Consider the following 12,549-nt stretch of genomic DNA (forward strand, 5'->3'; position numbering starts at 1 on the left):
ACCATAGGTATAGGAGCAGAATTAGGCCATTCAGTCCATCAACATGGCTGATATGTTTCTCATCCCCATTCTCCTGCCTTCTCCCCATAACCCCTGATCCCCTTATTAATCAAGAGCCTGTCTATCTCTGTCTTAAAGACACTCAGTGATTTGGCCTCCACAGCCTTCTGCGGCAAAGAGTTCCACAGATTCATCACCCTCCGAGCTGCTCAAGATAATGAGAGGATTTGATCGAAAATTTCAAGATATTAAGGAGAACAGATGGGATTGGATTGGATTTGTTTATTGTCACGTATAGCGAGGTACAATTAAAAGTATTTTTCTGCAAGCAGCTCAACAGATCATTCAGTACACGGGAAGAAAAGGGAATAAAAGAAAATACATAATAGGGCAACACAAGATATACAATGTAACTACATAAGCACCGGCATCGGATGAAGCAGACAGGGTGTAGTGTTAATGAGGTCAGTCCATAAGACGGTCATTTAGGAGTCTGGTGACAGTGGGGGAGAAGCTGTTTTTGAGTCTGTTCGTGCGTGTTCTCAGACTTCTGTATCTCCTGCCCGATGGAAGAAGTTGGAAGAGTGAGTAAGCCGGGTGGGAGGGATCCTTGATTATGCTGCCCGCTTTCCCCAGGCAGCGGGACGTGTAGATGGAGTCAATGGATGTGAGGCAGGTTCGTGTGATGGACTGGGCGGTATTCACGACTCTCTGAAGTTTCTTGCGGTCCTGGGCCGAGCAGTTGCCATACCAGGCTGTGATGCAGCCAGATAGGATGCTTTCTATGGTGCATCTGTAAAAGTTGGTAAGGGTTAATGTGGACATGCCGTATTTCCTTAGGTTCCTGAGGAAGTATAGGCGCTGTTGTGCTTTCTTGGTGGTAGCATCGACGTGGGTGGATCAGGACAGATTTTTGGAGATGGCACCCAGGGGAATTTGAAACTGCTAACCATCTCTACCTCGGCCCCGTTGATGCTGACAGGGGTGTGTACAGTACTTTGCTCCCTGAAGTCAATGGCCAGCTCTTTAGTTTTGCTGGCATTGAGGGAGAGATTGTTATCGTTACACCACTCCACTAGGTTCTGAATCTCCCTCCTGTATTCTGACGCGTCGTTATTCGAGATCCGGCCCACTATGGTCGTATCGTCAGCAAACTTGTAGATAAAGTTGGAAGCAAATTTTGCCACGCAGTCGTGTGTGTACAGGGAGTAGAGTATGGGGCTAAGTACGCAGCCTTGCGGGGCACCGGTATTGAGGACTATTGTGGAGGAGGTGTTGGTGTTCATTCTTACTGATTGTGGTCTGTTGGTCAGAAAATCGAGGATCCAGTTGCAGAGTGGGGAGCCAAGTCCTGGGTTTTGGAGCTTTGATATGAGCTTTGCTGGAATTATGGTGTTGAAGGTGGAGCGGTAGTCAATAAATAGGAGTCTGATGTAGGAGTCCTTATTTTCGAGATGCTCTAGGGATGAGTGTAGGGCCAGGGAAATGGCGTCTGATGTGGACAGGGTCAACGGTATGCAAATTGCAGTGGATCAATGTGTTCTGGGAGTATGGAGGTGATGCGCTTCATGTTCAACCTCTCGAAGCACTTCATTACGACTGAAGTCAGGGCCACCGGATGGTAGTCATTGAGGCACGTTGCCTGGTTCTTATTTGGTACCGGTATGATGGTGGTCTTCTTGAAGCAGTTGGGGACCTCGGAGTGGAGTATGGACAGGTTAAAGTGTTGCTCGTTCTGGGTGAGTGTGCTCTACACTCAATTTGGCTCTGTTTCGTTCCTTAGCTCTAGAGTCGCCAGGTATCGTTAAGATACCGCCTCAAGTTTCAAGTTCAAGTTCAGACCAATAACTCCATACACCAGTTAGTAAGTTCAAACAAGACACGTTTATTATAATACAGTTATCTACTAATTATGCATATAAAACTACAAGACTAGGTTAATCCTACCACTAACAGGCCAATACTTATCTGGATAAGGGAACTGCCAGATCAGGGAACAACGGCCTCTAACTTTGTCCTGGATCCGCAGGCTTCCAGTCGGTGTGGACTAAAGGGGTCAGGAGTGTCTACTCTCGTAGCGTGCGTTGTGTGACACTTACTTGATGGCGGCTGCTGGCCAGGCCTCTCCTCTCCGTGGTCAAGTTTGAGAGCTGCTACAAAGGTGTTCTTGTTGGGAGGGCCGGCTGAGAGAGAGAGCTGGGTTCGGGGTCTCTGTCTTATACCTTTCCCAGGGTCTCGCGCCCACCTGGGCGGACCCTCTATACCAGTGCTTCTCAAAGTGTGGTACGCGTACCGGTGCCGGTACGCGAGCCGTCGTCTGCCGGTACGTGGAGTACTCCCAGAAAATAAATACTTTCACACTTGATACAGCGCAAAGGTGAGTGCTGAGCTGGGGCGGGGGGGGGGGTTTCCAAGGTTCCGTCCTCGTGCTGAGCGGGAGGGGGGGTTGCGTCCTCGGGCCGTGCTGGGGGGGGTTGCGTCCTCGGGCCGTGCTGGGGGGGGTTGCGTCCTCGGGCCGTGCTGGGGGGGGGTTGCGTCCTCGGGCTAAGCTGGGGGGGGGGGTGTTGCGTCTTCGGGCCATGCTGGGGGGGGGTGTTGCGTCCTCGGGCTGTGCTGAGGGGGGGTTGCGTCCTCGGGCCGTGCTGGGCAGGGGGGGGGGGGGTCCAAGCTCCGTCCTCGGTGGGGGGGGGGGGGGGGGGGGGTTCCAAGGTTCCGGCACCGGTCCCTGGCACATTGAAAAAAAAACTGCCGGTACGCCACATCAGATAGTTTGAGAAGCACTGCTCTATACACTCGCAATCAATTGGGTCTCTTCCCAATCGATTGATTTGAATTTCCCCAATAACGGGGCAGTCCCTCGATCACTGAGCGGTTCTTGGGGCTTATTGTTTTGGACTTCTCTTGGCACCGAGAAGTCTGGCCTTTTATTCAATGTAGCGATTTGAGTTAACTTGTTTCCATTGTACCTGGGAATCACTCGGTATCGCCTCATTAGTATGCTAACTTGTTTTTTTCACAGTGCGTCTGGTTTCTGCAGCAGTCAGAATACACATGTGCTTTTGCAAGCTGCTTGCTTTTGCAACATGTCCATTTTCCCTGCATTCTTTGTAATTTTCCATTTTGTGTTGGGCAGTGGCCACCCCAGGTGGCTACAAAAGATGCCTGCGAATACCTCTGCCAGCTGGTCCGCGCAGGCTCTGACTGCACGACCAGGGATCCCGTCCGGGCCCGTCGCCTTCCGAGGGCTCACTTTCAGGAAGGCCGATCTGGCTTTGGAAGCTGGGATGGTGGGTATGGGTGAATTATGGGCTGCTGGGGCACTCGACAGCAGATCTTTGGTTACCTGCTCAAACCGAGCATAGAATGTATTGAGTTCATCGGGGAGGGGTGCGCTGCTGCCAGAGATACTGCTCGGCTTCGCTTTGTCACCCGTTATGGTGTTTAGTCCTTGCCACAACCGCCGAGAGTCTGTCTGTGACTCTAGCTTGGTATGATATTCTCTCTCGGCATCTCAGGTGGCTTTGCGGAGGTCATACCTGGATTTCTTGTATAGGTCAAGGTCGTCTGCCTTGAACGCCTCAGTAGGGAGTCAATCTGGCGATTGAGCCATGGTTTCCGGTTGGGGAACGTACGTACTGGATAGGCAGAAACTATTTGGAGAGCCTGGGATTGAGGGCAGAGGCTAAAAAATAGAACTGGATGTTTCGGGAGTGAAATGGGTTAACAATTCGCCACACGGAAGGTGGTAGAAATTTTGAACTCTTTTGTACAAAAGACTATTGATGCCACATCAATTGTTAATCCTAAAACTGGGAGTGATAGATTTTTATTAACCAAAGGTATTGTAGAATATGAGGCAAAGCTTGATACAGAGTTCGGTCACAGATCAGCCATGATCTCCCTGAATTTCGGAACAGGTTCGAGGGGCGAAATGGCCTTCTCCTGTTCCTACGTCCAGGTTGCAGAGCATAGTGGAAAGTTATTAATGTGAATATGTGCAAATAATGAACTGGAGAAAAGCTACAGGTTCATGAAGCCTGCCCATACAGTAACATTGCAATGAAACACTGACCTTCAATTCTCCCTCCCACCCATCAGCATATAGTGGGAGTCACAAACATACAGCACGTTGAGAAAACTCCAGGCCACTTGAAATCAAAGAGGAATTCTGTACAATCTGTATAATCTGTTAGCTTCTAAATCAAAATCACTGGCAGCTATTAAGATCCCAGACCAGACCCCAACAGTAGCTAGGATATTAGACTGAAGCGCCAATATTTTGTTTATTTGATTCGTTCCAGGAATGATTGCATGAAGAAATTGGGCGTGGTTATTTTTAACACAAAACTTTATTATGAATACAATATTACACTTTGTTAACTTCACACCCAAAAGAACAGTTTACAATTTACAACTTAAACACTAACACTCAATTTCCAATTAAACAACAAACAACGGCTCACAATCTATCTTACTGGGGGGGAATGGACTCAACATCAGGCAGATCAGAATTCAACTCACCTCTCCAACGTTTCTCCACAAAACTGCCTCTCTCCACAGCTTTCTCCACAAAACTGCCTCTCTCCACAGCTTTCTCCCAAAACTGCCTCTCTCCACAAAACTGCCTCTCTCCACAGCTTTCTCCCAAAACTGCCTCTCTCCACAGCTTTCTCCAAAAACTGCCTCTCTCCACAGCTTTCTCCACAAAACTGCCTCTCTCCACAGCTTTCTCCCAAAACTGCCTCTCTCCACAGCTTTCTCCAAAAACTGCCTCTCTCCACAGCTTTCTCCCAAAACTGCCTCTCCAAAAGCCTTTCAAAATGACTCTCTGCATTCCTTGGCTCCACCCAGCAATGACTTCATTGTCCCAAGCTGGAAATCAAATGGTCTCTGCAGGCTGTAAAGAACTTTAACTCGCTCGGGGCTTCCCCAGTCAAACCACAGTCCGTTAGCCTAGACTGAAAAACACATTCCTTTCTCAATTTCACCTTCTGGCTGCTAAAAACACCCAGGCCCTGCAAAACAGAATTCTTTTTTTTTTCTAAATGACCATTGCATCAAACACACTCTAACCCAAGGCTTTTAACCCTTTAATTGCACAATATTTAGAACCCAATATTCTTAAAGTCTTTCAGTCATCTGTCATATGAGCCATGTTGGATGTGAAATATTAACTCTTTTCCTCTTTCCACAGATGCTGCCAGACTTGCTGAGTTATTTCTGCATTTTGTTTTTATTTCAGATTTCCAACATCTGCATTATTTTGCTTTGATTCTATTATGTTGAGATCTCCCTCCGTCTATTTTATGCTTTCCGTGACCCTCTCTTCTCCAATATCTTCACCTTCTACCCTGAAAGAAGAAGAAATTGAGGAAGAATCAGGGGAGCAGAAAGAGGCTCTTCAGCCCTTTGGGTCTGTTTCACCTGTTATGATCCTAGTTGATGTTACAACTGGATGAGAAGATTCCAGAATGGAACCCTGACTCAAAAGACTGTAACTTTTATATATAAAACATGGAGAACAGAGTCACAGGGCCACCAGTAATTTAACAAGAGAAAAACACTTATTAAAATGAAAGTACTGGACTATTATACTATACTCCTTTATTCCCCCCTTAGCTTAGCAAATACACACAGATTTTAAGAGTAACAAAGATTACAAAGTACATCTTAAATGGTCTCAGTAACGCAAAGTTCCTGTAAACACACACTGAACCAAAGTGAATGTCCTCTCCCAAAAAACATGCGTTAAAATTTGCCTTTGTGGTTTGAGTTTTGAAATCCAGTGCCGGTTTTTAAAATTACTCTTTTAAACATAGCTTCCGCTCCATTTTTACCATTGAATCCAGTATTCAAGTTCTATACTTCAGGGGTTCCTTTGACTCGGCTGCTGTACAAACTGTTCACATTTGCTTTCATTCTCGATTCCCAGACTCTATTAAAATGGCATCAAATGTTTGATTTACCTCTGAAGTCTGCGTTCCCACATTAAGTCTGGTTACTGCAATTGTCTATTTAACTCAGAACACTTTGTTTACTCTTCCTTGATTTCTACTGATGTGGAGATGCCGGCGTTGGACTGGAGTGAGCACAGCAAGAAGTCTTGCAACACCAGGTTAAAGTCCAATAGGTTTGTTTCAAACACGAGCTTTCGGAGCACTGCTCCTTCCTCGGGTAAATAATTCACCTGAGGGAGGAGCAGTGCTCCGAAAGCTAGTGTTTGAAACAAACCTGTTGGACTTTAACCTGGTGTTGTAAGACTTCTAACTTGATTTCTACTGTACAATACTTTGGTATCCATTCTCTTAACTTCAGTCTTTTTGAGACATTCTTTCAGTCCCAATTCTCTGGTTATCTGGATTGTAACTAGTTATTTTAGAAGTCTGCTTCTTTGCAGCTCCCATCCTGTCTAGAATTTCATCTTGTTGAGAGGTATTCACTCCCTGGTGTCCTGTCTCCAACTGCAACTTATCCAGCTAAAACCTAAAAGATTTTCTACCTTACAAGGCTCCCAAATTGCTAAGCAACCACAGCTAGTTTATTTACTCTTCATACAGTAACAGCCTCTAAGCACAATAGAACACATTTGGAACTTAACCAACCCTCAAACATACAAACACCGTTGTCCACCATGAGTCTAACTATAGGTTTTATCCTTCCAAGCACATTAAAAATATTAAATTAAACCCACTTAAAACAATACCTTATTTTTAATAAAAGCACATTACTGCGGATGCTGGAATCTGAAACGAAAGAGAAAATGCTGGAAAATCTCAGCAAGTCTGGCAGCATCTGTAGGGAGAGAAAAGAGCTCACGTTTTGAGTCCAATGATTCTTTGTCAAAGCTAACAGACAGAGACAGTGAAAAATATTTATACTGAGGAGTGAGAATGAAAGAGGAGTCATAGCCACAGAAACCCAGGGAAACCCGGTGCTAATGTTGACAGATGCCAAGGGGAAAGAGTGCTAATGGCAGTGCCCAGAGAGGACAAAAGATATGAAAGGTCAAACAGCAGGGAAACTAACATCAGAGGATGAACTGTAGATGAGGGGAAGGGGGAAGCAAAGAGGAGAAAGGTGAAGGAAAGGTGGATAAGGTTGGGGGGGGGGGGGGGGATTGAATATATATTAAGAAAGAGGGAAACGGTAAAAGACAGTTAAAATGAAATGAAAACAAATGGTTCGAGATGGGGTGGAGCTGATCATCTGAAGTTGTTGAATTTGATGTTCAGGCCGGAAGGCTGTAACATGCCTAACCGGAAGATGAGATGTTGTTCCTCCAGTTTGCGTTGCTCTTCACTGGAACCCGGTGCTAATGTTGACAGGTGCCAAGGGGAAAGACTGCAGCAGGCCGCGACAGACATGTGGTCATGGGAGCAGGGTCTTTTGTTAAAATGGCAAGCAACAGGAAGGTCAGGGTCCTGAATGCGCACAGACCGAAGATGGTCAGCAAAGCGATCACCGAGTCTGTGTTTGATCCCTCTGATATAGAGGAGACCACATTGGGAGCAGCGAAGGCAGTAGATCAAATTGGAAGAGATGCAAGTGAAACGCGGCTTAACCTGGAATGAGTGTTTTTGGCCTGGGATATTAAGCATGGAAGGTTGGCGATAATGGTTTGATGTTCAGTGGTCTGGTCATAGTCCGGGGGGAGGTAAGAGGAAGTATCTGAGAGTTGGCGCTAAGCCTCTGCGAGGTAGAGGTCAGTGCACCAGACGACAATAGCACCTTATTTCTAATGTTTACCACTACAAATATAAATCCCTCAAAACTATCTTTATTTTCTGAACACAACATTCAGTGAAATTCTGGTTGATCTGTATGATAATTGCATCCATCAGTCTTGTTCCACATCTTTTTATCCTTATCCAGCATAAATCTAACAGTCTTTGATTTCATATTGTGTACTGAGCTAATGTCTACTGCTTTATGCAAGGGGTACTCTCAGAGTGGGGATAGCCAATTTGAGGCAGATATGAGCAGGAATTTCTTCTCTCGGCGGGCAGTGAATCTGTGAAATTATTTACCACAGGTAGCTGTAGAAGCAGAATTGTTAAGTATGTTCAAGGCCGAGATAGATACGTTTTTAATCAGTCAGGGAATCAAGGGTTATGGTGATAAGGTGGGAAAGTAGAATAGAGGATTATCACATCAGATCAGTCATCATCTCATCGAACAGTAAGAGTCTTACAACAAGAGGTTAAAGCCCAACAGGTTTGTTTCGAATCACTAGCTTTTGGAGCCCTGCTCCTTCCTCAGGTGAATGAAGAGGTATGTTCCAGAAACATTTATGTAGACAAAAGTCAAAGATACAAGATGATACTTTGAATGCGAGTCTTTGCAGGTAATTAAATCTTTACAGGTTCAATCGGAGCAACTGGAGAGAGGGATAATCACCGGTTAAAGAGGTGTGAATTCTCTCAAGGCAGGGCAGTTGGTAGGATTTTGCAAGTCCAGGCCAGATGGTGGGGGATGAATGTAATGCAACATGAATCCAAGGTGCCAGTTGAGGCTACACTCATGTGTGCGGAACTTGGCTATAAGGTTCTGCTCGGCGATTCTGTGTTGTCGCGTGTCCTGAAGGCCGCCTTGGAGAACGCTTACTCGAAGATCAGAGGCTGAATGTCCTTGACTGCTGAAGTGTTCTCTGACTGGAAGGGAAGATTCCTGCCTGGCGATTGTCGTGCGATGTTCGTTCATCTGTTGTCGCAGTGTCTGCATGGTCTCCCCAATGTACCACGCTTCGGGACATCCTTTCCTGCAGCGTATGAGGTAGCCAACGTTGGCCGAGTCTCACGAGTCGCTGATCTGGCACACCTTGCAGAGATTGCCATAGCAGGCTTGTGTGGTTTTGTGGTTGCTGTTCTGAAGGTTGGGTAGTTTGGTGCAAACAATGGTTTGTTTGAGGTTGCGTGGTTGTTTGAAGGCAAGTAGTGGGGATGACCTTGGCAAGGTGTTTGGCTTCATCGATGACGTGCTGAAGGCTGTGAAGAAGGCGTCGTAATTTCTCCGCTCCAGGAATGTATTGGACTACGAAGGGTACTCTGAAGGTCGTGTCCCGTGTTTGTCTTCTGAGGAAGTCGGTGCGTTTTTTTTACTATTGTCATTCACCGGAAGAAGGAGCAGTGCTCCGAAAGCTCATGTTTGAAACAAATCTGTCGGACTTTAACCTGGTGTTGTAAGACTTCTTACTGTGCTCACCCCAGTCCAACGCCGGCATCTCCACATCATATTGCTCAAGGAGTAATTGTAAGCTGTTTTCTGGTGTGATGGTAAAGATTTTAATACTGAGTTAGTAATAAAGTTTGTTTTAATTTACCATATCCCTATTTCCCCTTGTAATCACTCCTGCAGCTCACAGTTCGACAAAATTAAAACAAAATATTGGTCTTTCTGTCCAGTATCCCAGGCACTGATGGGATCGGGTCTGAGATCGTAACATATGGGAGAGTTTAACCCTTCTAACCACAATTTGTATGACAGAGTGTTGGCAACCTTGACTTCTGAATATGTTTTCTCACATCTGAAATTTACTTTTCAAAATTCTAACAGATTCAAGTGTATCACAACAAAAACTTGCATGTATATAACACTGTTAATATACTAAAACCGCTCATGGTGCTGACACAGGGCAGCACGGTAGCATGGTGGTTAGCATAAATGCTTCACAGCTCCAGGGTCCCAGGTTCGATTCCCGGCTGGGTCACTGTCTGTGCGGAGTCTGCACGTCCTCCCCGTGTGTGCGTGGGTTTCCTCCGGGTGCTCCGGTTTCCTCCCACAGTCCAAAGATGTGCGGGTTAGGTGGATTGGCCGTGCTAAATTGCCCGTAGTGTCCTAAAAAGTAAGGTTAAGGGGGGGTTGTTGGGTTACGGGTATAGGGTGGATACGTGGGTTTGAGTAGGGTGATCATTGCTCGGCACAGCATCGAGGGCCGAAGGGCCTGTTCTGTGCTGTACTGTTCTATGTTCTATGATTATTCAATCAGATTTGACACAGTTACATAAGGAGAGCCTCAGGTGGATGACCAGCGGATTGGTCAAAGACCTAGGTTTTAAGAAACACCTTAAGAAAGAGATAGAGACGTGCAAGGTGGGAAATGCGGAGTCTAGAGGCCAGGCCGCTGAAGGAACGATGACCAATAATGGTGCCATTAAAATTGGGGGTTCTGTCAGGGAAACAATATTAGATAGAGACTTTGAGCTTCATTTCAGGAGTTTATTAACACAATATCATGGAGAGCCTGCAATGGTTAAATGACCATTCACCAGCTGAGGAACGCCCCAGCTGAGATTAAAATTAGGCTCATTTTCTGCACTAATGAGCCAAGCTCACCTGTGCAGGAAGAGATCGGGGATCGGGGAGGCATCTGATCTTTAAATCATCCACAGGGTTCTCCAGATCCCCCGCAACATCCCTTCACCCCTCTCATAAGTACAGGGCACCCCCCCCAGCCCCAATCCCAAGCATGAGCAAGATCCCATTTGGGCATCGCAAGCCTGACTCCGAGCAAGTGCCCCACCAGCCTGGCAGTGCCAGAGTTGCACCCAGGTGACACTGCCAGGGTGCCCAGATGACACCACCAGGGTTCCCAGGTGGCACCAGGGATTCCAGGGTACCACACTGCCTCGAGCCCGACCACATAGGGGCCTCCAATCGCTCCCCCGCCAAGTGCCGGTAACCCTGTTCCTCATATGTGGAAACCAGTGTTGTTTGATCCTGGGCACTGGGTAGATCTGCGAAGACATATTCAAGTGAGACTGCCTACTCACTTGAAAATGCAAATCTGGATCCCGACCTCAATAGCCGTGATTCAGAGCGCGACGCCTCGCGAGATCTAACTCACGAGAGGCCTCTGGCAAGACTTACCAGCCTCGTCGCATCTTGAGTGGGGCGCAATGGGGCCGATAGATCGCGGCCAATGGGACCAGGTGAGAGCAGCCTGACCCATTTGGGTAACAGTGGAGAGGCTTTGAAGGAGGGTGGTGTGGACAACCTTGTCAAACATGCAGATAGGTTGAGAAGAAGGGAAAGTTTACCATTGTCACGGGCGGACATCATTTGTGACTTCCATGTGAGCTGTTTCAATACGTGATTGGAGGAATTCAAACAGGAAGTCTTGTATAACCCAGGAATGCAAGGTTAATTGATTGAATCTGATAATCTAACTTTTAGATGCCCTGTATGTATTGCCGTGCACCCATCTAAAGCCAATATAACCTGAACATTATACAACAAAGCTTTGATAATCCTGCAAGGCGTCTTTGAGTCTTTAGGAATTAAATATTAATCTCCTTGGAACCCCAATGAGCAAGAATCTTTCGGGAATTCTGTGCATTTTCCTTTTAATTTGAACACTTTAGTTTATTAATATATATATATGTAGATAGGGAGGGGGATAGAGATTGAAAATCGGGGAGGTATAAAACCCCCTATTGATGAAGTTAGAATGGTGATGTGATGTAACCTCCAGCCAACCAGAGTTGGCCACTTTGAATACAGTTGTGATCTGCCACCATACCTCAAAGCAACCGAGTTGATAAATGTGTTGAGGGCTTCAGATTTTAAAATTTCATCTTTTTCCTCCTGGGTAAACTCGGTGGGTGTATACTGGGTGCAAGCGTTCCGTGGATATGTCCTGAAACAGCAAGAGTTTAAACATGGTAAAATTCTATCCGGAATGCTTCACCGAATCTTACGCGATAATTCACGGGGTATCTTTGAATTTCACAGCTCAGAAGGAGGCCTTTTGTCCAATTGTGCCTGTGCTGGCCCTCTGAAGGAGCTATCCAGCCACTCTCCGTGCCCATTCCCCTAGTCCTGCATTTTCCATTTCAACTATATATCCAATTCCCGTTGAAAATTGCTGATGAATCTGCTTCAACCTCCCTTTGCGGCAGAGCCATCCTGGTCACAACAACTCGCTGTATAAAAACAAATACTCTTCATCTCCCCCTCAGTTCTTCTGCGAGTTACCATAAATCTATGTTGCCCTCCTGCCACGAGGAACAGTTTCTCTTTATTAACTTTTTCAAAATCCTTCACGATTTGGAACACCTCCGTTAAATATCCCTTGAAGTTCTCCAACCACCCCAGCTTCTCCCGTTACTTCATATAATTAAAGTCCACCCTGATAAATCTCCCCTGCACTGAATCCAATGCCTTGTTTCTGTTTCTCTCATCCCCTCAGGGATGTGTGTTTTAAAGTGTAAGAAATCAAAAGGCAAATAAAAAAACAACTATCCTCATCTCACTCTCCGATTCTTGAGCTGATCTGTGTGGCAGCAAAGTGGGTCAGTGGGTTAGCCCTGTAGCCTGATGGCGCCGAGGTCCCAGGTTCGATCCCGGCTCTGGGTCACTGTCCGTGTGGAGTTTGCACATTCGCCCCGTGTTTGCGGGGTTTCGCCCCCACAACCCAAAGATGTGCAGGGTAGGTGGATTGGCTAAATTGCCCCTTAATTGGAAAAAATTAATTGGGTACGCTAAATTTATGAAAATAAAATTTACCTTAAATCTGTGGTAAGCTTTTGTTCGCTTATGGGATGTGGCCAT

The 12,549-nt window shown here is 46.3% G+C and overlaps 1 protein-coding gene across 1 annotated transcript in view; it reads right to left on the reverse strand.

Annotated features, from left to right (window-relative positions):
• Positions 1-12,549, reverse strand: part of dnai3 (dynein axonemal intermediate chain 3) — a 150,158-nt gene that overhangs the window by 105,626 nt on the left and 31,983 nt on the right. The window contains exon 7 of the mRNA XM_038793427.1: positions 11,519-11,635. Coding sequence (XP_038649355.1) covers positions 11,519-11,635 — 117 coding nt within the window. The remainder of the gene's footprint in view (positions 1-11,518; positions 11,636-12,549) is intronic.

Source organism: Scyliorhinus canicula, chromosome 4 (genome assembly GCF_902713615.1).
Source record: "Scyliorhinus canicula chromosome 4, sScyCan1.1, whole genome shotgun sequence".
Lineage (NCBI taxonomy): Eukaryota > Metazoa > Chordata > Chondrichthyes > Carcharhiniformes > Scyliorhinidae > Scyliorhinus > Scyliorhinus canicula.